The 26,978-nt window shown below is 39.9% G+C and overlaps 1 protein-coding gene across 1 annotated transcript in view; it reads left to right on the forward strand.

The window, feature by feature from the left end:
- Window positions 1–26,978, forward strand: part of ADCY10 (adenylate cyclase 10) — a 96,178-nt gene that overhangs the window by 37,488 nt on the left and 31,712 nt on the right. Inside the window, exons 15-20 of the mRNA XM_060142212.1 lie at window positions 157–243; window positions 4,748–5,022; window positions 7,155–7,291; window positions 17,811–17,939; window positions 19,563–19,844; window positions 19,967–20,257. Of these exons, the coding sequence (XP_059998195.1) occupies window positions 157–243; window positions 4,748–5,022; window positions 7,155–7,291; window positions 17,811–17,939; window positions 19,563–19,844; window positions 19,967–20,257 (1,201 nt within the window). The remainder of the gene's footprint in view (window positions 1–156; window positions 244–4,747; window positions 5,023–7,154; window positions 7,292–17,810; window positions 17,940–19,562; window positions 19,845–19,966; window positions 20,258–26,978) is intronic.

Genomic DNA, 26,978 nt, shown 5'->3' on the forward strand with positions numbered 1-26,978 from the left:
TGACATAGAGTATCGAAGCTGGAAGGGACGTTATGGATTACCTAGCACATGAGGATTTTAAGGCACAGAACAGTAAAGTGAATTACCAGAGTCATACAACTAGTAGTTCCCCCTGCTATTTGCCCATACTCAATATTCTCATAATTCTTTATACAGTTCCCTATTTCACGAGAGGTTTCCAGGATGAGCACCACGAGAAAGCAGAAGCAGTTGGAAGCGTTGTTTATGAAGATCTTGGAGCAAGTAAGAGCGTCTATAGGTCGAATAATGGGGAGGGGGAAACTGGGCATCTCACCGCAAAGCCAGGTGACCTCAAGGGTTTCGACTCCAATGGCAAGAAGCATTGAAGTATGTGAAAGCTTTAACCCAAAGTGTTTCATTTTCCTCCATCCTTCCAAACCTCGAGCTAGGAGTCTGTTCAGAATTTAGCTGTGCTTAAAAGGAGTCCTTTAACATTACTCCTGGGAGTTTGGCCTCGCCTTAAAACCAGTCCTCTTTTTCTCTCCTTCTGTATGAGATGCAGTCTATCAAACTGGTTATGTATATAGGCTCTGTAATCAGTCTACCAAGGTTTGAGCCCTTAGGCCTATCACTTGCTACCTGGGTAACCTTGATCAAGTGACTCAACCTGTCCATGCTTTTACTTTACCTTCTATAAAATAAGGAAATAATAGTACCTAGCTCACAGGGTTGTAAGGTTTAAATGACTAGATTATGTGTAAAACCTATAATAGTGCCTCTTTCATTGGAAACACTCAACCAATGTTAACTTTTGCTCTCTGAATAATATCATGACTGTCCATTATATGTTGATGATCACCAACTTTATATCCCATTCCTCAGCTCTCGTATAAGCACCAAAACTATATTTCCAAGAACTGTATATTCCACTTGGGTATGGGGACTCACACTCAGTTCAGTGTCTAATACTAAATTCATTTTTTTCCCTACTTTAGTGCCCTATCTCCCTCATCTTGATCCTGACCCTTGATTTAGTCAATAGCAAATTCATTCACACATCATTTAAAGTTACCTTTGCTCAGTTGACAAGTCCTACCATGTCTTCCTCAGACTGACTCTGGAATCTCCCCGTCCTCTCTTCCCTACTGTAGTTCAGCCTCTTTCTCTTCCTGGACTGTTTCCATAGCTTTCCAACTAATCTCTGTGCCTCATACCTCTCCACTCCAATTCATCCTCCATACAACTGCCAAAGTGTATGCAAATCGCTCCAACCTGTGCTTTATACTATCCAAGTAATTCTCAATACTAATGAGATAAAAGCCAAAAGACTTTTTTTTTTTTTAAACCTGGAGAAATGCTACTCATCATTCAGTGTCACCTCTTCAGTGAGAACTCCCCCAAATCACAAGGCATGACTAATTCCTCTTCTGCTGTGTTTCTGTAACACTTTGAACATCTTTCTTACTGTATTTTCCATACTGTATTGCGATTTGCTACTTATATATGCGTCTCTCCCCCTCAGGAGGTTGTGAGCTTCTTAAGGAAAGGGAGCCTCTTTCTCATTTTTGTATCACTACTGACCAGCGGAGTGTCTGGCACATAATAAATAAACAATTCAAGTTTGTGGCATTGTGTAAGTTTATAATACAACTTCCTTCTTCTCCACTGCAGGCAAATAAGGCTATATCAGTAGTTTCTAAATGTCAGACTTTGGACTGTTTGCATCACAAGTATCCAGGAAGCTTCATAAAATATATGGATTTGTGAATTCTACCCCAAATTGAAAAGGGCTTCGTTGGGGCCTAGGAATCTGTTTAGTTGTTTCTTTTTGTTTTGAAACTTCTCAGTTGGTTCCAATCCACAACCTAGTTGGAAACCATGAGTAAAGCTGTGCTTTGACTCTGTGCTATGACAACAATCTTTGGATCATTTACTATCAGTATGACCTCAGGCAAGTGGTTTAACTTCTCTGTGCCTAAATTTTCTCAGTAAATAGATTCAATAGTGCCACCTCCTATGAATGTTACGAAGATTTTTTTTTTTTAATTAAAAAAAATTTTTTTTTGGCTGTATTGGGTCTTTGTTCCTGCACACGGCCTTTCTCTAGTTGCGGTGAGCAGGGGCTACTCTTCGTTGCAGTGTGCGGGCTTCTCATTGTGGTGGCTTCTCTTGTTGTGGAGCACGGGCTCTAGGCGCACGGGCTTCAGTAGTTGCCGCATGTGGGCTCAGTAGTTGCGGCACTCAGGCTCAGTAGTTGTGGCTCGTGGGCTCTAGAACGCAGGCTCAGTAGTTGTGGCGCACAGGCTTAGTTGCTCTGCAGCATGTGGGATCTTCCCGGACCAGGGCTCGAACCCATGTCCCCTACATTGGCAGGTGGATTCTTAACCACTGCAACACCAGGGAAGTCCATTAACGAAGATTTTAAATAAGTTCATTTATGAAAGCACATCACGCAGTGCTGGGAACATAGTAGGTGCAGTGTAAGTGTTGGCTTTTTTCACATCAGAGAGGACCTGATTCCATCTCCTCATTTTATTTTATGTTTTTAATTAATTTTTATTGGAGTATAGTTGACTTAAAATGTTGTGTTAGTTTCTATGTTGTGTTAGTTTGTTGTGTATAGCAAAGTGAATCAGTTATACATATATATATATATATCCACTCTTTTTTAGATTCTATTCCCATATGGGTCATCACAGAGTGTTGAGTAGAGTTCCCTGTGCTATAAAATAGGTTCTTGTTAGCTATCTATTTTATATATAGTAGTGTGTATATGTCAATCCCAATCTCCCAGTTTATCCCTCCCCCCACCTTTCCCCCTTTGTAACCATAAGTTTGTGTTCTACATCTGTGATTCTGTTTCTGTTTTGTAAATAGGTTCATTTGTACCTTTTTTTTAGATTCCACATATAAGTGATATCACATGATATTTGTCTTTCTCTGTCTGACTTACTTCACTTAGTGTGGTAATCTTTAGGTCCATCCATGTCGTTGTAAACGGCATTATTTCGTTCCTTTTTATGGCTGAGTAATATTTCAGTCTCCTCATTTTAAATGTGAAGAAGCTGGCGCCATTGATGTACTATTGAATTCATGTAGGTTTTTTGGTTCCTGCTTTACTCTCCCCAATTCACAAATAATTCACTGACAAGGCTATTCTATGACTAAAACTCTCATTTCTAACTGCCCCGTAGTTTTATTTATTTATTTATTTATTTATTTGGCTGCGTTGGGTCTTTGTTGCTGCACAGGCTTTCTCTAGTTGCGGTGAGTGGGGGCTACTCTTTGTTGCAATTCGCTGTCTTCTCATTGTCTTTCTCTAGTTGCGGTGAGTGGGGGCTACTCTTTGTTGCAATTCGCTGTCTTCTCTTGCTGTGGAGCACGGGCTCCAGGTGCGCAGGCTTTAGTAGTTGTGGCTTGCAGCCTTAGTAGTTGTGGCTTGTGGGCTCTAGAGCACAGGCTCAGTAGTTGTGGTGCATGGGCTTAGTTGCTCTGTGGCATGTGGGATCTCCCTGGACCAGGGCTCTAACCTGTGTCCCCTGCATTGGCAGACAGACTCTCAACCACTGCGCTACCAGGGAATTCCCTGCCCCGTAGTTTTAAAGATATTAGTCAAATACAAAACAAAACAAAACAATGGGATGCTAACCCCTATTCATTAAAATGTTCTCAGGGTCAGTGAAGAACTAACGATCTGGTGACAGAATGGGGCTGTAAGAGGGGACTTACGTATATGTGATAAGGCAGGCTATAATACTTTATAATGATCATCTTCTGAAATTTGAAATTTGAATGTAGCCTTTGCTGCTCTAGTTTATAAAAACATACAGAGGGAAAGAATGGCTTAACCCAATCTCTTCCCAGAGGGAAACAAAAGAAGCCAAGAGCAGTCTGGAGCAGTAAGAATGGGGAAGGTTTTCTCCATTTAGACATCTTACACTATGGAAATGCAGGGCCCGCTATGCAGGGGCTCACACTAAATGTAAGCTCTATATTTTGTCTAATACTCTATCCCCAGTGCTTAAAACAGTACCTGACCCTAACAGATGCACAATAAATGCTTAATGAGTAAATAAATAATTCAGACTTGTTAGGGAAAGGTACTCTACACAAGAAGAGAGACACACGATCTGTTTTTAAGTGTAACAAGTGCCGCAGTTCAAGCTAGAACAGCATAAACTGCCGGCAGGGCAAGGACCAGGTGAGTTTCTCTCAGCAGCCTGCCTCCAGCACCTAGCCCAGTGGGTGCTTGGTAAGTATGTGTTGAATCGATGTTGGTTGAATAAATGTCAAATAGATATTTCCAGGAGACCTTCATTTTTCAATAGATTAGAATGACTTGAAGTAAACCTCAGTAATTTTTATGTAATGGCTGTTTAGGTTGACTAAAACCCCATCTATCCTATATATTTACATTATCTTTACACAAAGATTTGACCAAGTAAGAGTCTATTCCAGCCAGTTCCGTCCCAATTGCCACAGATTCCAATTAGCGGAATCTAAATTAACGCAAAGTTATTAGAAAGAACAGATTTAACTTAGCTTCACAAAATTCGGTGGATACACATGCATACCCATACATGTGTATAAAAAACTGAAGTCACGGGAGTTCCCTAGTGGTCTAGTTAGGATTTGGCGCTTTCGCTGACCGTGGCCTGGGTTCAATCCCTGGTCGGGGAACTGAGATCCCGCAAGCTGCTCGGTGCGGCCAAAAAAATCAAACAAAAACAAAAAAAACCCCTGAAGTCCTACAGCATTTTTCTTTGTGTTTCTCCACCTTGTCCAGACAGTGAAAGAGGAAAGGATTATTTTCATCATCGATGAAGGCCAGTTTATCGATTCAGCCTCCTGGACGTTTATGGAGAAGCTTATCCGGTCTGTTCCCATCTTCATCATCATGTCCCTGTCTCCCTTCATCGACATGCCCTGTGCAGCTGCCCGTGCCATAATGAAGAACAGGAACACCACCTATGTCATCCTTGGAGCCGTGCAGCCTAAGGACATCCTCAACAAGGTCTGCCTAGACCTCAACGTCAGGGGTATCCCCAAAGAACTAGACACGTGAGTAACCTGTTTCTATCCTGAGGCCTTGACATCTGCACTCATTCTCCAGGTCCAGACTTCATCAGATTCCTTAAGATGTGTCTGAAAGCGGCCATTTCAGGATTCTTGCTGGTCCCACCTTTCCAAGGGGCCACCGAACATGCTTGATAGGATGGGTGCCGCTCACTTTTCCTTGTTATGGTCCCTGTTACACCATCTCAAACGTTGCTTAGGACATCAGTTTTGCTTCCCTTTCATCATGCTGGCTATGGGCACACTCACTCTAACCCACAGTGACTAAGGGCACTGTCATGGGCAAGTAACATGAAAGGCAAACTGGTAAGCCTTAAGCACCACAGCCCACAGCTGAGCAAGGTCTTAGTCGCTGGCAATAACGTGGTCTGGTACTGGTGTTCCCTGTCATGGCAGATGGTGACGTCAGTGCTCTCTGAGCTTCTCAGTGGCTCCTCTCCTGGGGTCTTGACAGCAGTCCCCTTAACAACATGGACAATGCCTCTTCCTTAGCTGGCTGTTTACAAGCCACCTTGGTATCTGTATCTGTTCTTTCTAATGAGGTTGCTTTGCTTCTGGAAGAGAAATGTCTTGGACAAAGTCTCATTTAAAATAACTCCAGGCATGAATTTATTTTTTTTTTCAAATTGTATTTTTATTTATTTATTTATTTTTGGCTGTGTTGGGTCTTCATTTCTATGCGAGTGCTTTCTCCAGTTGCAGTAAGTGGGGGCCACTCTTCATCGCGGTGCGCGGGCCTCTCACTGTTGTGGCCTCTCTCGCTGCGGAGCACAGGCTCCGGACGTGCAGGCTCAGCGGCCATGGCTCATGGGCCTAGTTGCTCCGCAGCATGTGGGACCCTCCCAGACCAGGGCTCGAACCCGTGTCCCCCACATTGGCAGGCAGACTCTCAACCACTGCGCCACCAGGGAAGCCTGCGGGCATGAATTTTGTGTGTTCTTTCCCTTTGTCTCTCTGTCTCTCCCTCTTTCTCTCTCTATGTATGTATTTATTTATTTATTATGTATGTATTTATTATATATGTATGCATTTATTATATATGCATTTACTTTTTGATCTAGCCTTCCCAATTCTAGGAACCTATCTCAAAGATATACTGACAGGGAACTATGCTCAATATTTTGTAATAACCTATAAGGGAAAAGAATCTGAAAAAGAATATATATATATATATATATATATATATATATATATCTGAATCACTTTGCTGTACACCCGAAACTAACACAACATTGTAAATCAGCTATTCTTCAATAAAAAATTTAAAAATTTTTAAAATATATATAGTGACAAAAATATGAAGTGACATATGGGCACAGTTTTTTTTGAGGCATTATTTGTACTAGTAAAAGACTGAAAGCAATCCAAATGTCCATCTCTAAGAGGATAGTCAGAATAAACTAGGATGCATCCACACGATTGAGCCCTATGTAGCTATAAAGAGAAATAAGAAAGATCTACTGATATGAAGGGATGACCAGGATACATTGTTGAGTGAAAAAACAAGGGGTTGCCTAGTGTGCAGTATATATAACTTGCTGTCTTTTATCTAAGGAAGAGAGTGAAATACGTGTGTGCATTTTCTATAGTTTTAAAAAGAAACATTGAAAAGATAAACCAGAAACTAATTTAAATGCTTACTTATAAGGCGAGGAAGGGAAGCAAGACTGAGGATGTACCTTATTACATAGCTTTGACTTCGGAAAGATTTAAATGGTTTATTATTTAATTTTAAAAATGAAAGAAAGGGCTTCCCTGGTGGCGCAGTGGTTGAGAGTCCACCTGCCGATGCAGGGAACACGGGTTCGTGCCCCAGTCCGGGAAGATCCCACATGCCGCGGAGTGGCTGGGCCCGTGAGCCATGGCCGCTGAGCCTGCACAGGTCTGGAGCCTGTGCTCCACAACGGGAGAGGCCACAACAGTGAGAGGCCCGCGTACAGCAAAAAAAAAAAAAAAAAGAAAGAAAAAAGAAAAAGCAATCCCTAAAAATGAAAAACAAACCAAAACAAATGGAGAAAGAGAAGTGATTATTTTCAGGTGATTGAGAAAACGCAAATATTTTTACTTCTTTAAAGATGGTTCTTTGATATAAATAGATTGCGTTGTTTTCACTACAGGTACCTGGCCGAGGGAAGCTGTGGGATTCCAATTTACTGTGAAGAATTGCTTAAAAACCTGGACCATCACAGGGTACTCGTTTTCCAAACAATAGAGTCTGAGGAGAAGACAAGTGTGACCTGGAATAACCTGTTCAGTAAGTCCCATAATGATGGTTCTTCCTGTCTCCTTCTGCAGAGAGGGTGGCAAGGGTGGGCTTTTCCATAGGCTGCTTCCTATACTGGTCAGAGGCTTTGGGGAGGCAAAGAACGTTGGACTTGATATCCCAGATTGTGAGAGAACTTAACATTGCCCGGGACTCACTGAACTGGGAGAATGAATGTAGACGTGTAATAGAAATGAAAGAACACTGGAGAATCTTAGAGCCCAGAATCAGAACTGACGGGGGATGTAGATGTTATCTGGGAAAAAGGTAAAATTATTAGAGCTCAAAGTGAATTGTCAACAAGGTTCTCATGCTACAGAGACATACAGAAGGATGAACTTTGATATGATGTCACAAAGAGGGCAGTTGGAATTTTTAAGAAAATAGTTTTAGTGAAGGGAGAAGGGTAGGGGTTGGGGAATGGGGTAAGGATGCAAGCTGGGATGTAGAGGATTAAGGTTAATGTGAATGATAAGAAAATATCTGTGGTGGATATACTAGTTGTTTAGAGAGATGGCAGTGATGAGAAGAATAAAATCATATTCTAGCAAAAATAAAAAGAAAGAAAAAAGAAAGAAACTATGTTTTGACACAAAGAGGACCATGAAGGTTTAAGAGATAGCATCTCTTCCATGAAAAGAGAGAGTATAAAGATGTAATCATCTCTGGGCTTTCTGTCATCTGACACCGGTCAGAATGGCCATCATCAAAACATCCACAAACAATAAATGCTGGAGAGGGTGTGGAGAAAAGGGAACCCTGTTGCACTGTTGGTGGGAATGTAAGGTGATACAGCCACTATGGAGAACAGTATGGAGGTTCCTTAAAAAACTACAAATAGAACTACCATATGACCCAGCAATCCCACTACTGGGCATATACCTTGAGAAAACCATAATTCAAAAAGAGTCATGTACTAAAATGTTCATTGCAGCTCTATTTACAATAGCCAGGACACGGAAGCAACCTAAGTGTCCATCAACAGATGAATGGATAAAGAAGATGTGGCACATATATACAATGGAATATTACTCAGCCATAAAAAGAAACGAAATTGAGTTATTTGTAGTGAGGTGGATGAACTTAGAGACTGTCATACAGAGTGAAGTAAGTCAGAAAGAGAAAAATAAATACCGTATGCTAACACATATATATGGAATCTAAAAAAAAAAAATGGTCATGAAGAACCTAGGGGCAAGATGGGAATAAAGACACAGACCTACTAGAGAATGGACTTGAGGATACGGGGAGGGGAAGGGTAAGCTGGGACAAAGTGAGAGAGTGGTATGGACATATACACACTACCAAATGTAAAATAGATAGCTAGTGGGAAGCAGCCACCTAGCACAGGGAGATCAGCTCGGTGCTTTGTGACCACCTAGAGGGGTGGGATAGGGAGGGTGGGAGGGAGGGAGATGCAAGAGGGAAGAGATATGGGGACATATGTATATGTATAACTGATTCACTTTGTTATAAAGCAGAAACTAATACACCATTGTAAAGCAATTATACTCCAATAAAGATGTTAAAAAAAAAGATGTAATCAAAAGAAAATTTTGGCCTTGAAGTTAGGAGTCCAGAGTTACAGTTCCACATATGCCATTTAATGGCTAGTATTTTGGGATTAGTCACAACCTTTATGGCCAGGTACCTGCTATAAAATGGGGGTGGGGGGGTAAAGGCAACTCAAATCCTTTCTTATTTATTCATTCAACAAACATCTACTGAGCACCTTCTCTCTGTCTGACACCACAGGAAGCATTCTGGGGACCTCTTGGAGTATAAATGAAGTGACTGAATACAATAATACTTTGCTGTCTCATTGATTTTTTTTTAATTAAACTTTTTGAGGTGATTATAAATTTACAGGCCATTGTAAAAAATAATATAGAGAGATTCTGTATACCCTTTACCTAGTTTTCCCCAGTAGTAACATCAGCAAAACTACAGTATAATATCACAACCAGGTCCAATGAAGATGTTAAATATATATATATATATATCACAACCAGGATATTAATATTGATACAGTCAAGATACAGAACATTTCCATCACCATGAGGATCCCTTATATTGCCCTATGATAGCCACCCCCCCACTTCTCTCCTACCCCTACTTCCTTCTTAACCCCTGGTAATTGCTAATCAGTTCTCCATTTCTATAATTTTGTCATTTAAAAAATTTTTATAAGTGGAATAATATTGTATATGTAATCTTTTGAGATTTGTTTTTCTCTCAGTGTAACTCTCTGGAGATTATCTAGGTGGTTGTGTGTATCAATAGTTTGGTCTTATTAGCTGCTGAGTAGTGTTCCATGGTATGGACATACCTCCATTCATCTGTTGGAGGACATCTGGGCTGTTTACAAAAAAATAGAAAAAGAATGTTAAAGAACATTACTGAGTCAGTTGACAAAACTGGATTATGGACAGTAAATTACTGTATCAGTGTTAAATTTTCTGAAGATAATAAGTATATTCTACTTACGTAAGAGAATGTTGTTATTCTTGGGGAATTCAGAGTAAAGTATTTGGGGATTAAAGGGCATGAATTATGCAACTTAACACTCAAATGAAATGCTTCAGAAAAAATAAGTGCATATAGAGAGAACAAAGGCTATAAAAAATGGAGCAAAATGTTAACAGTAGATGAATTGGAATAAAGACTATACAGTGTTATTCTTATAACTTTTCATAAATTTGAAACTTACCAAATAAAAGAATTTTTGAAAAACCAAACAACTTTTAGTGGTTTCCCACTGAGTTTACAATGAAATCCGAACTCCTTACCTTGGACTGGAGATCCCTGAGGGAGCTTCCTCCCACCCCCTCTGTGGCCTCACCAATACTCTGAAATGTGCTCCAGCCACATTTCTGCTCCTCCAGCACCCGAGCTCCTTTCTGCTCCCTCTCCTCTGGCATTTCACATACCTGCTCCCTCTCTCCCTTAGCTCAGGTGTTACCTCCTCACAGCCACTTTCTCTGACCATGCCCTGCTTAAAGGAAGGCCTTCCTCTGTCTGCACTTTCCTGTTAGTCTCTATCACCAAGTTTATTTCTTTCACAAAACTGACTCACATTAGGAGATTATCTTATTAAGTCACTTTTTCTGTATTATGATTTGTTGCCTAAATATCTGTCTCCATAAATGTTAAGATCCTTGAGGGCTGGAAGCATGCATTAGCCACATTTATAGCCTTCCCAGGTTATGGTGCATAAAAAGTCTGTACTGTGTTGATATGAACTCTCCAGCCCTTACTGTCTGTGCCTACTCACGTGGCACTTGTTTACTGTCTGGTCGTCTGGCTCTCTGTGTATATACCTTATCTTTCCAGGAGGTCGGGAACTTAGTACGTTCACCCTCATATTTCCACATCACCTATTTCAGTGTCTTGCAACTCAACTGTTAATGAGTGACTGGAGGGACAAATAAGTAATGCATTTTGGAGTACCGGGAGAAAAATGACTAGGCAAGCTCACTATTCAAACTTCACCTTTTTTTTTTTTTTTGGTATCGTATGGTATATTTACTATCCTATTTCACTCAGCTGAAGATTTTCCAAACTCAGTATTCCTCAACAATTGTACCATAATGGCTATGTAATATTTAAGGTAATCACTGTGTTATGGCTGGATATTTAGGCTATGTACAATATTTTAATGTTTAAGGAGACTATGAGCATCTGTTTTCAACATATTTTTTCTGGATCACTGTAATCATATGAGTTTCTAATATGAAAAATTACCTTGCTGAAAGTTATAATCTTAAGGATTTTGGTTAAATTGTTGTATTTTTTTAAACATCTTTCTTGGAGTATAATTGCTTTACAATGGTGTGTTAGTTTCCACTGTATAACAAAGTGAATCATCTATGCATGTACATTTATCCCCATTTCTCGTCTCTCTTGCATCTCCCTCCCACCCTCCCTATCCCACCCTCTAGGTGGATACAAAGCACCGAGGTGATCTCCCTGTGCCATGCGGCTGCTTCCCACTAGCTATTTTACATTTGGTAGTGTGTATATCTCCATGCCACTCCTCACTTCATCCCAGCTTACCCTTCCCCCTCCCCGTGTCCTCAAGTCCATTCTCTACATCTGTGTCTTTATTCCTGTCCTTCCCCTAAGTTTTTCAGAGCCATTTTGTTTTTAGATTCCATATATATGTGTTAGCATATGGTATTTGTCTTTTTCTTTCTGACTTACTTCACTCTGTATGACAGACTCTAGGTCCATCACCTCACTGCAAATAACTCAATTTCATTTCTTTTTATGGCTGAGTAATACTCCGTTGTATATATGTGGCACATCTTCTTTATCCATTCATCATTTGACAGGCACTTAGGTTGCTTCCATATCCTGGCTATTGTAAGTAGTGCTGCAATGAACATTGTGGTACATGACTCTTTTTGAATTCTGGTTTTCTCAGGGTATATGGCCAGTACTGGGTTTGCTGGGTCATATGGTAGTTCTACTTTTAGTTTTTTAAGAAACCTCCATACTGTTCTCCATAGTGGCTGTATCACCTTACATTCCCACCAACAGTGCAACAGGGTTCCCTTTTCTCCACAACCTCTCCAGCATTTATTGTTTGTGGATTTTTTGATGATGGCCAATCTGACCAGTGTGAGGTGATACCTCATTGTAGTTTTGATTTGCATTTCTCTAATGATTAGTGATGTTGAACATCCTTTCATGTGTTTGTTGGCAATCTGTGTATCTTCTTTAGAGAAATGTCTATTTAGGTCTTCTGCCCATTTTTGGATTGGGTTATTTGCTTTTTTGATCTTGAGCTGCATGAGCTGCTTGTAAATTTTGGAGATTAATCCTTTGTCAGCTGCTTCATTTACAAATATTTTCTCCCATTTTGAGGGTTGTCTTTTCATCTTGTTTCTAGTTTCCTGTGGTGTGCAAAAGTTTTTAAGTTTCATTAGGTCCTATTTGTTTATTTTTGCTTTTATTTCCATTTCTCTAGGAGGTGGGTCAAAGGGATCTTGCTGTGATTTATGTCATAGAGTGTTCTGCCTATGTTTTCCTCTAAGAGTTTTATAATGTCTGGCCTTACATTTAGGTCTTTAATCCATTTTGACTTTCTTTTTGTGTATAGTGTTAGGGAGTGTTCTAATTTCATTCTTTTACATGTAGCTATCCAGTTTTCCCAGCACCACTTATTGAAGAGGGTGTCTTTTCTCCATTGTATATTCTTGCCTCCTTTATCATAGATTAGTTGACCATATATGCATGGGTTTATCTCTGGGCTTTCTATCCTGTTCCATTGATCTATATTTCTGTTTTTGTGCCAGTACCATACTGTCTTGATTACTGTAGCTTTGTAATATAGTCTGAAGTCAGGGAGCCTGATTCCTCCACCTCCATTTTTCTTTCTCAAGATTGCTTTGGCTATTCAGGGTCTTTTGTGTTTCCATGCAAATTGTGAAATTTTTGTTCTAGTTCTGTGAAAAATGCCAGTGGTAGTTTGATAGGGATTGCATTGAACCTGTAGATTGCTTTGGGTAGTGTAGTCATTTTCACAGTATTGATTCTTCCAATCCAAGAACATGGCATATTTCTCCATCTGTTTGTATCATCTTTAATTTCTTTCATCAGTGTCTTATAGTTTTCTGCATACAGGTCTTTTGTCTCCTTAGGTAGGTTTATTCCTAGGTATTTTATTCTTTTTGTTGCAGTGGTAAATGGGAGTGTTTCCTTAATTTCTCTTTCAGATTTTTCATCATTAGTGTCTAGGAATGCAAGAGATTTCTGTGCATTAATTTTGTATCCTGCAACTTTACCAAATTCATTGATTAGCTCTAGCAGTTTTCTGGTAGCATCTTTAGGATTCTCTATGTATAGTATCATGTCATCTGCAAACAGTGTCAGTTTTACTTCTTCTTTTCCAATTTGGATTCCTTTTATTTCCTTTTCTTCTCTGATTGCTGTGGCTAAAACTTCCAAAACTATGTTGAATAGTAGTGGTGAGAATGGGCAACCTTGTCTTGTTCCTTATCTTAGTGGAAATGGTTTCAGTTTTTCACCATTGAGAACAATGCTGACTGTTGGTTTGTCATATATGGCCTTTATTATGTTCAGGTAAGTTCCCTCTATGCTTACTCTCTGGAGGGTTTTTATCATAAATCGGTGTTGAATTTTGTCGAAAGCTTTCTGTGCATCTATTGAGATGATTATATGGTTTTTCTCCTTCAGTTTGTTAATATGGTGTATCGCACTGATTGATTTGCATATATTGAAGAATCCTTGCATTCCTGGGATAAACCCCACTTGATCATGGTGTATGATCCCTTTAATGTGCTGTTCGATTCTGCTTGCTAGTATTTTGTTGAGGATTTTTACATCTATGTTCATCAGTGATATTGGCCTGAAGTTTTCTTTTTTTGTGACGTCTTTGTCTGGTTTTGGTGTCAGGGTGATGGTGGCCTCGCATCATAGCAGAGGGAGTGTTCCTCCCTCTGCTATGTTTTGGAAGAGTTTGAGAAGGATAGGTGTTAGGTCTTCTCTAAATGTTTAATAGAATTGACTTATAAAGCCATCTGGTACTGGACTTTTGTTTGTTGGAAGATTTTTAATCCCAGTTTCAATTTCAGTGCTTGTGATTGGTCTGTTTATAATTTCTATTTCTTCCTGGTTCAGTCTCAGAAGGTTGTGCTTTTCTAAGAATTTGTCCATTTCTTCCAAGTTGTCCATTTTATTGGCATATAGTTTCTTATAGTAATGTCTCGTGATCTTTTGTGTTTCTGCAGTGTCAGTTTTTACTTCTTTTTCATTTCTAATTCTGTTGATTTGAGTCTTCTCCCTTTTTTTCTTCATGAGTCTGGATAATGGTTTATCAATTTTATCTTCTCAAAGAACCAGCTTTTAGTTTTATTGATCTTAGCTATCGTTTCCTTCATTTCTGATCTGATCTTTATGATTCCTTTCCTTCTGCTAACTTCGGGGTTTTTTTGTTTTTCTTTCTCTAACTGCTTTAGGTGTAAGGTTAGGTTGTTTATTTGAGATGTTTCTTGTTTCTTGAGGTTGGATTGTATTGCTATAAACTTCCCTCTTAGAACTGTTTTTGCTGCATCCCGTAGGTTTTGGGTCATCGTGTTTTCATTGTCATTTGTTTGTAGATATTTTTTGATTTCCACTTTGATTTATCAGTGATCTCTTGGTTATTTAGTATTGTACTTTTAGTTAGCCTCCATGTGTTTGTATTTTTTACAGATTTTTTCCTGTAATTGATATCTAGTCTCATAGCCTTGTGGTTGGAAAAGACACTTGATACAATTTCAATTTTCTTAAATTTACCAAGGCTTGATTTGTGACTAAAGATATGATCTATCCTGGAGAATGTTCCATGAGCACTTGAGAAGAAAGTGTGTTCTGTTGTTTTTGGATGGATTGTCCTACAAATATCAATTAAGTCCATCGTGTTTAATGTATCATTTAAAGCTTGTGTTTCCTTATTTATTTTCATTTTGGATGATCTGTCCATTGGTGAAAGTGGGGTGTTAAAGTCCCCTACCATGAATGTGTTACTGTTGATTTTCCCTTTTATGGCAGTTCGCATTTGCCTTATGTATTGAGGTGCTTCTGTGTTGGGTGCATAAATATTTACAACTGTTATATCTTCTTCTTGGATTGATCCTTTGATCATTATGTAGTGTCCTTCTTTGTCTCTTGTAATAGTCTTTAAAGTCTATTTTGTCTGGTATGAGAATTGCTATGCCAACTTTCTTTTGATTTCCTTTTGCATGGAATATCTTTTTCCATCCCCTCATTTTAAGTCTGTATGTGTCCCTAGGTCTGAAGTGGGTCTCTTGTAGACAGCATATATACGGGTCTTGTTTTTGTGTCCATTCAGCCAGTGTATGTCTTTTCATTGGAGCATTTAATCCATTTACATTTAAGGTAATTATCCATATGTGTGTTCCTATTACCATTTTCTTAATTGTCTTGTGTTTTTTATTGTAGGTCTTTTCCTTCTCTTGTGTTTCCTACCTAGAGAAGTTCCTTTACCATTTGTTGTAAAGCTGGTTTGGAGGTGCTGAATTCTCTTAGGTTTTGCTTGTCTGTAAAGCTTTTAATTTCTCCGTCGAGTCTGAATGAGATCCTTGCTAGGTAGAGTAATCTTGGTTGTTGGTTTTTCCCTTTCATCACTTTAAATATGTCCTGCCACTCCCTTCTGGCTTGCAAAGTTTCTGCTGACAGATCTGCTGTTAACCTTATGGTGATTCCTGTGTATGTTATTTGTTGCTTTCCCCTTGCTGCTTTTAATATTTTTCCTTTGTATTTAATTTTTGATAGTTTGATTAATATGTGCCTTGGCATGTTTCTCCTTGGATTTTTCCTGTATGGGACTCTGTGTGCTTCTTGGACTTGATTGTCTATTTCCTTTCCCATATTAGGGAAATTTTCAGCTATAATCTCTTCAAATATTTTCTCAGTCCCTTTTTTTTCTCTTCTTCTTCTGGGACCCCTATAATTAGAATGTCGGTGCATTTAATGTTGTCCCAGAGGTTTCTGAGACTGTCTCAATTCTTTTCAGTCTTTTTTCTTTATTCTGCTCAGTGATAGTTATTTCCAATATTTTATCTTCCAGGTCACTTATCCGTTCTTCTGCCTCAGTTATACTGCTATTGATTCCTTCTAGAGAATTTTTAATTTCATTTATTGTGTTGTTCATCATTGTTTGTTTGCTCTTTAGTTCTCCTAGGTCTTTGTTAAACGTTTCTTGTATTTTCTTCATTCTATTTCCAAGATTTTGGATCATCTTTACTAACATTACTGAATTCTTTTTCAGGTAGGCTGCCTATTTCCTCTTCATTTGTTTGGTCTGTTGGGATTTTACCTTGCTCCTTCATCTGCTGTGTATTTCTCTGTCTTCTTATTTTGGTTAACTTACTGTGTTTGGGGTCTCCTTTTCACAGGCTGCATGTTCATAGTTCCTGTTGTTTTTGGTGTCTGCCCCCAGTGGGTAAGTTTGGTTCAGTGGGTTGTGTAGGCTTCCTGGTGGAGGGGACTGGTGCTGTATTCTGGTGGATGAGGCTGGATCTTGTCTTTCTGGTGGGCAGGACCACGTCCGGTGGTGCATTTTGGATTGTCTGTGAACTTATTATATTTTCAAGCAGCCTCTCTGCTAATGGGTGGGGTTGTGTTCCTGTCTTGCTAGTTGTTTGGCATAGGATGTCCAGCACTGTAGCTTGCTGGTCGTTGAGTGAAGCTGGGTGCTGGTGTTGAGATGGAGATCTCTGGGAGATTTTCACCGTTTGATATTATGTGCAGCTGGGAGGCCTCTTGTGGACCAGTGTCCTGAAGTTGGCGCTCCTACCTCAGAGGCACAGCACTGACTCCTGGCTGCAGCACCGAGAGCCTTTCATCCACACGGCTCCTTAATTTGGGATGATTCGTTGTCTATTCATGTATTCCACAGATGCAGGGTACATCATGTTGATTGTGGAGCTTTAATCCGCTGTTCCTGAGGCTGCTGGGAGAGATTTCCCTTTCTCTTCCTTGTTCTCACAGCTCCTGGGTTTCAGCTTTGGATTTGGCCCCTCCTCTGCGTGTAGATCGCCTGAGGGCATCTCTTCCTCGCTCAGACAGGACGGGGTTAAAGCAGAAGCTGATTCAGGGGCACTGGCTCACTCTGGCCGGGGTGGGGGGGGGCACGGAGTGCGGGGCGGGCCTGCGGCGGCAGAGGCCGGCGTGATGTTTCAACAGCCTGAGGTGCGCTGTGTGTCCTCCCGGGGAAGTTGTCCCTGGATCACGGGACCCTGGCAGTGGCGGGCTGCACAGACTCCCGGGAGGGGAGGTGTGGAGAGTGACCTGTGCTCGCACACAGGCTTCTTGGTGGCGGCAGCAGCAGCCTTAGCGTTTCATACCTGTCTCTGGGGTCTGCGCTGATAGTCACAGCTCGCACCTGTCTCTAGAGCTCGTTTAGGCGGTGTTCTGAATCCCCTCTCCTCGCACACCCTTTTGGAAAGTCTGAGGTCTTCTGCCAGCATTCAGTAGGTGTTCTGTAGGGGTTGTTCCACATATAGATGTATTTCTTATGTATTTGTGGGGGAGAAGGTGACCTCCACGTCTTACTCCGCCATCGTGAAATCTTCACCATTTTTAATATCTCTTTCTGACAATAACCACATCTTTAAGTAGAGTACAGTCTTCCACAGAATGTGTTTGCCTCCGAGTGTGGGTATTTCAATGTGCATACCAGTATATATATAAGTGTATAATATAAGCTATATTTGTAAAACTGCATGTCTTATGGAAGACATCCTGTAGTTATTACCAGTCCTTTTTTCTTGGGGGGAGGGGAGGAAAAACATGTTTTGAGTAAATTTTGATTTTCATATATCAGTTTTACTTAAAACACAGTATTCCAGAATACTTTACAAACCAACACACATCTCTGCCTGCTCTTTCTCATGTGAGACCCATCTCGAAGTTTATTGGAAAATCCAGATAATAATAGGACAATGACTCTCAACTTTTCTTCCCTTCTACCTCTCTGTAGAGAATTTTGCTAAGCCAACAGAGGACTTAAAAAAATTTACTTTTGGTCTTGAGGAGGGAAATGAAGAAGTCTGTAACCTCGCTAGTGGTGTCAGATTGAAAAACTTGTCACTGCCAGCATCATTAAAAGGTAAAGAAAATTTGACCTGGCGTTCATTTTCCAGGACCTAGATTCCCCTCTTGCTTTCTCTAGGATGCCTCCAACAAAGGAGAAAGGAAGATAGAAGACTGGCTTTGTTTTTATTGTGTGTTGCCCAGGCAATGGGAAGGTTCCATTACAAGCTTGGCTTTTCTGCTTCTAAACAGGAGCCACCTTCCCCCTGTGCATACGCTGGAGTCTGATTTGAACAAAGTTTTATTCGTCTGCATAAAAGAATGAGGTATAGTACATTTTCAATTAAACAGAAATCAAATAGTGAGAGAGAAGATCTAACAGTGATACTTTTCCTGCTATCTACTTCCATAAGAAATGACAAACAAGTGAATTTATATCAGGGATGTACTGTTATTTATTTCAAGAAAAATGAATTTCAAGCAGTGTTCTAGCATGCATTCAGCTCCAATCCATGCCATCTATAAAATGTTCAACTTCAAATGTTTAGTACAAGGATGAGACCTCAAGTTCTCTATCTCCAAAAGAGCATCATTTGTGTTTCATTCACTATGTCTACTAAAATAGCAAGGTGGATTAGCTTGGTTTCTTTTAATCAATATTTTTTTTATTGAAGTGTAGTTGATTTACAATGTTGTGTTAATTTCTGCTGTACAGCCAAATGATTCAGTTATACATACATATATATATATATATATATATATTCTTTTTTTTTTTTTTTGGCCACACCATGCAGCTTGCAGGATCTCAGTTCCCTGACCCGGGATTGAACCCAGGCCATGGCAGTGAAAGCCTGGAATCCTAACCACTAGGCGACCAGGGAATTCCCACATTCTTTTTTTTTAAAATATTTTTTTCTATTATGGTTTATTATAGGATACTGAATATAGTTCTCTGTGCTATACAGTAGCCTTTGTTTATCTGTTCTACATATAAAAGCTTACATCTGCTAACCCTACTTATATCTGGACTAGCTCGGTTTCTACAATGTTCTGTGGACATATTGAGAAGTTCATATTTTGTCCCTGAGGAGGGTGATGTAATAGAAGGACATCCTGGTCAAGATGTCCAAGAAGCCATGTGAGCTATGATACGCGAACTTAGATGAGAAGATGGAATTGGAGCTAGGAGCTCTCTGACATTTGGTCATGAGCATAGAGATGGTAATGGGTTGTCACAAGAATAACTGAATCCCTGAGGCAGATAGAGAGAAAGCTTATTGCTGGGAAGTTCCAGGAGAAAGGGCAGCCAGTGAAGAAGACAGAGAATGAGCAGCTGGAGAAGTCAACACAGAACACGGATGGCAGGCCCTTCTCCTTCTGACCACTTTTCAGCATGACCTCTGCTCTCCTCACACACCCTTGTCACACTTTAACACAAAATCAGAACACCTTGAAATCCATCTTATTGTCATGGCCAATGGGACATGCATATTTTTAGGTCATAGCATCTCCATCTTTTATACTCCTGACACAAGTGCTATCTGTGAAATAGGTACTAAGCAAATACTTCTTTTGGCCTAGCTCAGCTGGGTGTAGTTCTATTGAACAAGAACTAGAGAACAGGACAGTTGTCCATCTCTAGAATGTATTTGATAAAGACAGATGACTAGTTCCCTATTGTGTGGCTTTCCACCTGCAGAAATCTCTCTGGTCCAGCTGGATAGCATGAGCCTGTCCCGCCAGATGTTGGTGAGATGTGCAGCCATCATTGGCCTGACCTTCACTACAGAACTGTTGTATGAGATTCTCCCTTGTTGGAACATGAAGATGATGATCACTGCCCTGGCAACCCTCGTGAAATCCAACGTCTTTGACTGTTTCCGGAATGGCAGGGAGCTACGAATAGCCCTAAAACAGAACGCGGCCTCGTTTGAGGTGAATTATCGTTCCCTCTCTCTGCAGCCACCCTCTGAAGGAATGGGTAAGTAGAGCCTGGAAGTGACCCATATTTCCTTTAGTTTAAGGCACATCTTGCTCAAAGAACTGATCTGTATTTTGTAGCAGGGGCTGACTTATGGCCCACTGCCTTTCTGTCCTCTCTAGCCCATGGTGAAGAGGAAGAGCTCTGTGAGCTGGAAAGTGAGGTGATTGAGTGCCACATCATTCGCTTCTGCAGCCCGATGATGCAGAAAACAGCCTATGAGCTGTGGCTGAAAGACCAGAAGAAAGCCATGCACTTGAAATGTGCCCGCTTTCTGGAAGAAAACGCCCACAGGTGTGACCACTGCCGAAGTGGAGACTTCGTCCCCTTTCACCACTTTGCAGTGGACATCCGGCTCAACACTTTGGACTTGGATACCATTAGGAAGATGGCTAAGTCCCATGGATTTCAAAGTAAACTTTCTTCGTTCCTAATTAGTCCTAACTATAACTGGGGGACGTGGAGACAAGACCTAGAAGAAGTGGGTCTGGACCATGAGGATTTCAAGTCCTCTGCAGGCTCAGGCACCATGAATGATGAGACATGAGCAGTGTAGGTCAGCAGGGCAGGAAGTTGGGGAGTATACATGTAGCTGAGTTGGCAGAACCAATCTCACTGTGAGACTGTCAGGAAGGATTCGGGGGTAAGGACTCTGGCAAAATAGGGTGTGACCAGAGCCCAAATTAAAATGTCCAAAGGAATAAAACAGACCCAGCTTCCTTCGCACCAAGGGATGGAATCCAAGGAGGGTAGCTGGTAGGGAGCAGGGTCTGACATGAAGTCGGGGGGGAGAGCAAGATCCGAGAGGGAGTGGTGTTTCTTGGCAGATAAAATGTTGTTGCTCTCTGTCTAGTTTGAAACAAGGTTCCAGTGGAAAAAATGTATGAGCGTCAGTGCTAGGAAGATGTCTTCCTTGGAATCAGTTAGATGACACAGAAGACCTCACACCTAATGAGGGCAGAGTGGCCTGTGGCTGCACCAGGATCAACCTGCCCTCCCAGAGTTTGGGAGACGATGTGTGAGGGTTTCCTATAAATCAGATATAACTCACCTGGGAGAAAAAGCCAGCCTGGCATCATTTTAAGTTGTTCCCAAGAGTACCCCTAGGAGTGTGAGAAGACCCCTAGTAGTGGGCTGCTAGAATAAAACAGGCACCTAGAGGGCAGGTGATGGAGAGCTGAAGAGGATGCATGACTGGATCAGGGGATCTTCAGTGAAGGATCCCAACACAGGGCCATAGTCAAAGCACCAATGAAAGCATTAATAGGAGAGAGTCAACTGACAGAGATAAGAGAAAAGGGAAAGAATACAGTTAAGTCCCCTATATAGGAACCTTCAAGTTGCGAACTTTCAAAGATGTGAACGTGCGCTCGCATGTCCAGTCATGTAAGTTAGTTTATGTGTCTGGCGTACATTGTCAGGTGTGTGCATCCTCTACAAGTGGTGGTGCTTTTGTGTACTTTACTGTACAGTACTGTATAGAGTACAGTAGTACAGTATCTTTATTACAAGCCCAGGATGTCCAGAAGCAGGCATAAAAGCAGCAGTGATGTAGCTGGTTCTACTGTACTTTTCAAGGTACTGTACTGTGAGATTAAAAATGCTTTACTTTTGTGTTTGTTTTTTATGTATTATTTGTGTGAAAAGTATTATAAACTTATTATAGTACAGTACTATACAGATGATTGTGTTAGTTGGGTACCAAGGCTAACTTTGTTGGACTTACGAACAAATTGGACTTGATGAACGTGTTCCCAGAACGGAACTCATTTGTATGTAGGGGACCTACTGTATTCCAGACTCTGTGGGATCAGTGAGTCTTATTTTATATACACGTTATATATATAAACAAATTATATATAAACTACATATATTATATATGTATGTTTTAATTATTTATTTGGTGAGGGGTAGAATCAGCTGGCAGCTAGCAGACAGTTTAGCCTGAGTAGTTCGTTGGTCTTAAGCAGGCTGGCTGGGGCCACCAAAGGAAACAACTCCAGTTATTTCAGGTTCTCCAATGTTCCTTAACCGTTTGACCTTGGAGCATATGTTACCAGATATCTCTGAGTCATATCTACTGATGTCCTTTCAACAGAACCTCCACCTGAGTGAGGCCAGGGTTTGACTATTTCCCTTATAATTTTTCACCTATTTAAAAGAGTATCAACTAGACATCTTTAAATAAAGACATTTTTTAGATTTCCTGAAAGTTTTACCGTAAAAGCAATAGTCCCATGACCTACTACTGCCCTGCATATGTATGTTCAATATTTCTTCTCAGGGGCAAACATTTTTAACTTAGCTGTTCCCTCTAGTCATTACTTCCATATACTAAGTGGTATGTTAATGGTGCTTTTTTTTTTTTTTTTTTTTTCCCGGTACGCGGGCCTCTCACTGTTGTGGCCTCTCCCGTTGCGGAGCACAGGCTCCGGACGCGCAGGCTTAGCGGCCATGGCTCACGGGCCTAGCCGCTCCGCGGCATGTGAGATCTTCCCGGACCGGGGCACGAACCCGTGTCCCCTGCATCGGCAGGCAGACTCTCAACCACTGCGCCACCAGGGAAGCCCAATGCTGCTTTTTTAAAAATCAAATTTGACATCATCTGTTTTAGTCTTGCTATGGTAGGTAAGGATTTAAACTCTATTAAGCCACTCTTGGGCACCTCTCCTCCAATATTGTTATAGAATTATCATTAGATAAATCAATCAAGTATTTACATTATTAAGACTATGAAAATGCTGTCCATTAGAGAACTAAGTAGTAATATACTGTGAATAGATCTCTTTTTTTAATTTTTAAATTTAATTTTATTTATTTTTTATACAGCAGATTCTTATTAGTCATCAATTTTATACACATCAGTGTATACATGTCAATTCCAATCGCCCAATTCATCACACCACCATCCCCAGCCACCTACGGCTTTCCCCCCTTGGTGTCCATATGTTTGTTCTCTACATCTGTGTCTCAACTTCTGCCCTGCAAACCGGTTCACTGGTACCATTTTTCTAGGTTCCACATACGTGCGTTAATATACAATATTTGTTTTTCTCTTTCTGACTTATTTCACTCTGTATGACAGTCTCTAGATCCATTCACGTCTCAACAAATGACCCAATTTCGTTCCTTTTTATGGCTGAGTAATATTCCATTGTATATATGTACCACAACTTCTTTATCCATTCATCTTCGATGGGTGTTAGGTTGCTGCCATGACCTGGCTATTGTAAAAAGTGCTGCAGTGAACATTGGGATGCATGCATCTTTTTGAATTATGGTTTTCTCTGGGTATATGCCCAGTAGTGGGATTGCTGGGTCGTATGGTAGTTCTATTTTTAGTTTTCTAAGGAACCTCCATACTGTTCTCCATAGTGGCTGTATCAATTTACATTCCCACCAACAGTGCAAGAGGGGTCCCTTTTCTCCACACCCTCTCCAGCACTTGTTGTTTGTAGATTTTCTGATGATGCCCATTCTAACTGGTGTGAGATGATACCTCATTGTAGTTTTGATTTGCATTTCTCTAATAATTAGTGATGTTGAGCAGCTTTTCATGTACTTCTTGGCCATCTGTATGTCTTCTTTGGAGAAATGTCTATTTAGGTCTTCTGCCCATTTTTGGATTGGATTGTTTGTTTCTTTAATATTGAGCTGCATGAGCTGTTTATATATTTTGGAGATTAATCCTTTGTCCACTGATTTGTTTGCAAATATTTTCTCCCATTCAGAGTGTTGTCTTTTCATCTTGTTTATGGTTTCCTTTGCTGTGTAAAAGCTTTGAATTTTCATTAGGTCCCATTTCTTTATTTTTGTTTTTATTTCCATTACTCTAGGAGATAGATTAAAAAATATCTTGCTGTGATTTATGCCAAAGAGTGTTCTTCCTGTGTTTTCCTCTAAGAGATTTATAGTGTCTGGTCTTACATTTAGGCCTCAAATCCATTTTGAGTTTATTTTTGTGTATGGTGTTAGGGAGTGTTCTAACTTCATTCTTTTACATGTAGCTGTCCAGTTTTCCCAGCACCACTTATTGAAGAGACTGTCTTTTCTCCATTGCATATCCTTGCTTCCTTTGTCATAGATTATTTGACCATAGGTGTGTGGGTTTATCTCTGGGATTTCTATCTTGTTCCATTGATCTATGTTTCTGTTTTTGTGCCAGTACCATATTGTCCTGATTATTGTAGCTTTGTAGTATAGTCTGAAGTCAAGGAGTCTGATTCTTCCTGGTCTATTTTTTTCCCTCAAGACTGCTTTGGCTATTCAGGGTCTTTTGTGTTTCCATACAAATTTTAAGAGTTTTTGTTCTAGTTCCATAAAAAATGCCATTGGTAATTTGATAGGGATTGCATTGAATCTGTAGATTGCTTTGGGTAGTATAGTCATTTTCACAGTATTGATTCTTCCAATCCAAGAACATGGCATATTTCTCCATCTGTTTGTATCATCTTTAATTTCTTTCATCAGTGTCTTATAGTTTTCAGCATACAGATCTTTCGTCTCCCTAGGTAGGTTTATTCCTAGGTATTTTATTCTTTTTGTTGCAATGGTAAATAGGGGTGTTTCCTTAATTTCTCTTTCAGATTTTTCATCATTAGTGTCTAGGAATGCAAGAGATTTCTGTGCATTAGTTTTGTATCCTGCAACTTTACCAAATTCATTGGTTAGCTCTAGTAGTTTTCTGGTGGCATTTTTAGGATTCTCTATGTATAGTATCATGTTATCTGCAAACAGTATCAGTTTTACTTCTTCCTTTCCAATTTGGATTCCTTTTATTTCCTTTTCTTCTCTGATTGCTGTGGCTAGGACTTCCAAAACTATGTTGAATAATAGTGGTGAGAGTGGACATCCTTGTCTCATTCGTGATCTTAGAGGAGATGCTTTCAGTTTTTCACCATTGAGAATGATGTTTGCTGTGGATTTGTCTTATATGGCCTTTATTATGTTGAGGTAGGTTCCCTCTGTGCCCACTTTCTGGAGAGTTTTTATCATAAATGGGTGTTGAGTTTTGTCAAAAGCTTTTTCTACATCTATTGAGATGATCATATGGTTTTTATTCTTCAGTTTGCTAATATGGTGTATCACATTGATTGATTTGCATATATTGAAGAATCCTTGCATCCCTGGGATAAATCCCACTTGATCATGGTGTATGATCCTTTTATTGTGTTGTTGCATTCTGTTTGCTAGTATTTTGTTGAGGAATTTTGCATCTCTCTTCATCAGTTATATTGGTCTGTAATTTTCTTTTTTTGTAGTATCTTTGTCTGGTTTTGGTATCAGGGTAATGGTGGCCTCACAGAATGAGTTTGGGAGTGTTCCTTCCTCTGCAATTTTTGGGAAGAGTTTAAGAAGGATGGGTGTTAGCTCTTCTCTAAATGTTTGATAGAATTCATCTGTGAAGCCGTCTGGTCCTGGACTTTTGTTTGTTGGAAGATTTTTAATCACAGTTTCAATTTCATTACTTGTTATTGGTCTCTTCATATTTTCTGTTTCTTCCTGGTTCAGTCTTGGAAGGTTATAGCTTTCTAAGAATTTGTCCATTTCTTCCAGGTTGTCCATTTTATTGGCATAGAGTTGCTTGTAGTAGTCTCTTAGGATGCTTTGTATTTCTGCAGTGTCTGTTGTAACTTCTCCTTCTTCATTTTTAATTTTATTGATTTGAGCCCTCTCCCTCTTTTTCTTGATGAGTCTGGCTAATGGTTTATCAATTTTGTTTATCTTCTCAAAGAACCAGCTTTTAGTTTTATTGATCTTTGCTATTGTTTTCTTTGTTTCTATTTCATTTATTTCTTCTCTGACCTTTATGATTTCTTTCCTTCTGCTAACTTTGGGTTTTGTTTGTTCTTCTTTATCTAGTTCCTTGAGGTGTAAGGTTAGATTGTTTATTTGAGATTTTCCTTGTTTCTTGAGGTAGGCTTGTATAGCTATAAACTTCCCTCTTAGAACTGCTTTTGCTGCATCCCATAGGTTTTGGATCGTTGTGTTTTCATTGTCATTTGTCTCTAGGTATTTTTTGATTTCCTCTCTGATTTCTTCAGTGATCTCTTGGTTATTTAGTAACGTATTGTTTAGCCTCCAAGTGTCTGTGTTTTTTACGGTTTTTTCCCCTGTAATTCATTTCTAATCTCATAGCATTGTGGTCAGAAAAGATGCTTGATATGATTTCAATTTTCTTAAATTTACTGAGGCTTGATTTGTGACCCAAGATGTGATCTATCCTAGAGAATGTTCCATGCGCACTTGAGAAGAAAGTGTAATCTGCTGTTTTTGGATGGAATGTCCTATAAATATCAATTAAATCTATCTGGTGTATTGTGTCATTTAAAGCTTCTGTTTCCTTATTTATTTTCATTTTGGATGATCTGTCCATTGGTGTAAGTGAGATGTTAAAGTCTCCTACTATTATTGTGTTACTGTTGATTTCCCCTTTTATGGCTGTTAGCATTTGCTTTATGTACTAAGGTGCTCCTATGTTGGGTGCATAAATATTTACAATTGTTATATCTTCTTCTTGGATTGATCCCTTGATCATCATGTAGTTTCTTCCTTGTCTCTTGTAACATTCTATATTTTAAAGTTTATTTTATCTGATAGGAGTGTTGCTACTCCAACTTTCTTTTGATTTCCATTGGCATGGAATATCTTTTTCCATCCCCTCACTTTCAGTCTGTATGTGTCCCTAGGTCTGAAGTGGGTCTCTTGTAGACAGCATATATATGGGTCTTGTTTCTGTATCCATTCAGCAAGCCTGTGTCTTTTGGTTGGAGCATTTAATCCATTCACGTTTAAGGTAATTATCGATATGTATGTTCCTATGACCATTTTCTTAATTGTTTTGGGTTTGTTTTTGTAGGTCCTTTTCTTCTCTTGTGTTTCCCACTTAGAGAAGTTCCTTTTGCATTTGTTGTAGAGCTGGTTTGGTGGTGTTGAATTCTCTTAGCTTTTGCTTGTCTGTAAAGCTTTTGATTTCTCCATCGAATCTGAATGAGATCCTTGCCAGGTAGAGTAATCTTGGTTGTAAGTTCTTCCCTTTCATCACTTTAAGTATGCCATGCCTCTCCCTTCTGGCTTGTAGAGTTTCTGCTGAGAAATCAGCTGTTAACTTGGTGGGAGTTCCCTTGTATGTTA

Source organism: Lagenorhynchus albirostris, chromosome 2 (assembly GCF_949774975.1).
Source record: "Lagenorhynchus albirostris chromosome 2, mLagAlb1.1, whole genome shotgun sequence".
Lineage (NCBI taxonomy): Eukaryota > Metazoa > Chordata > Mammalia > Artiodactyla > Delphinidae > Lagenorhynchus > Lagenorhynchus albirostris.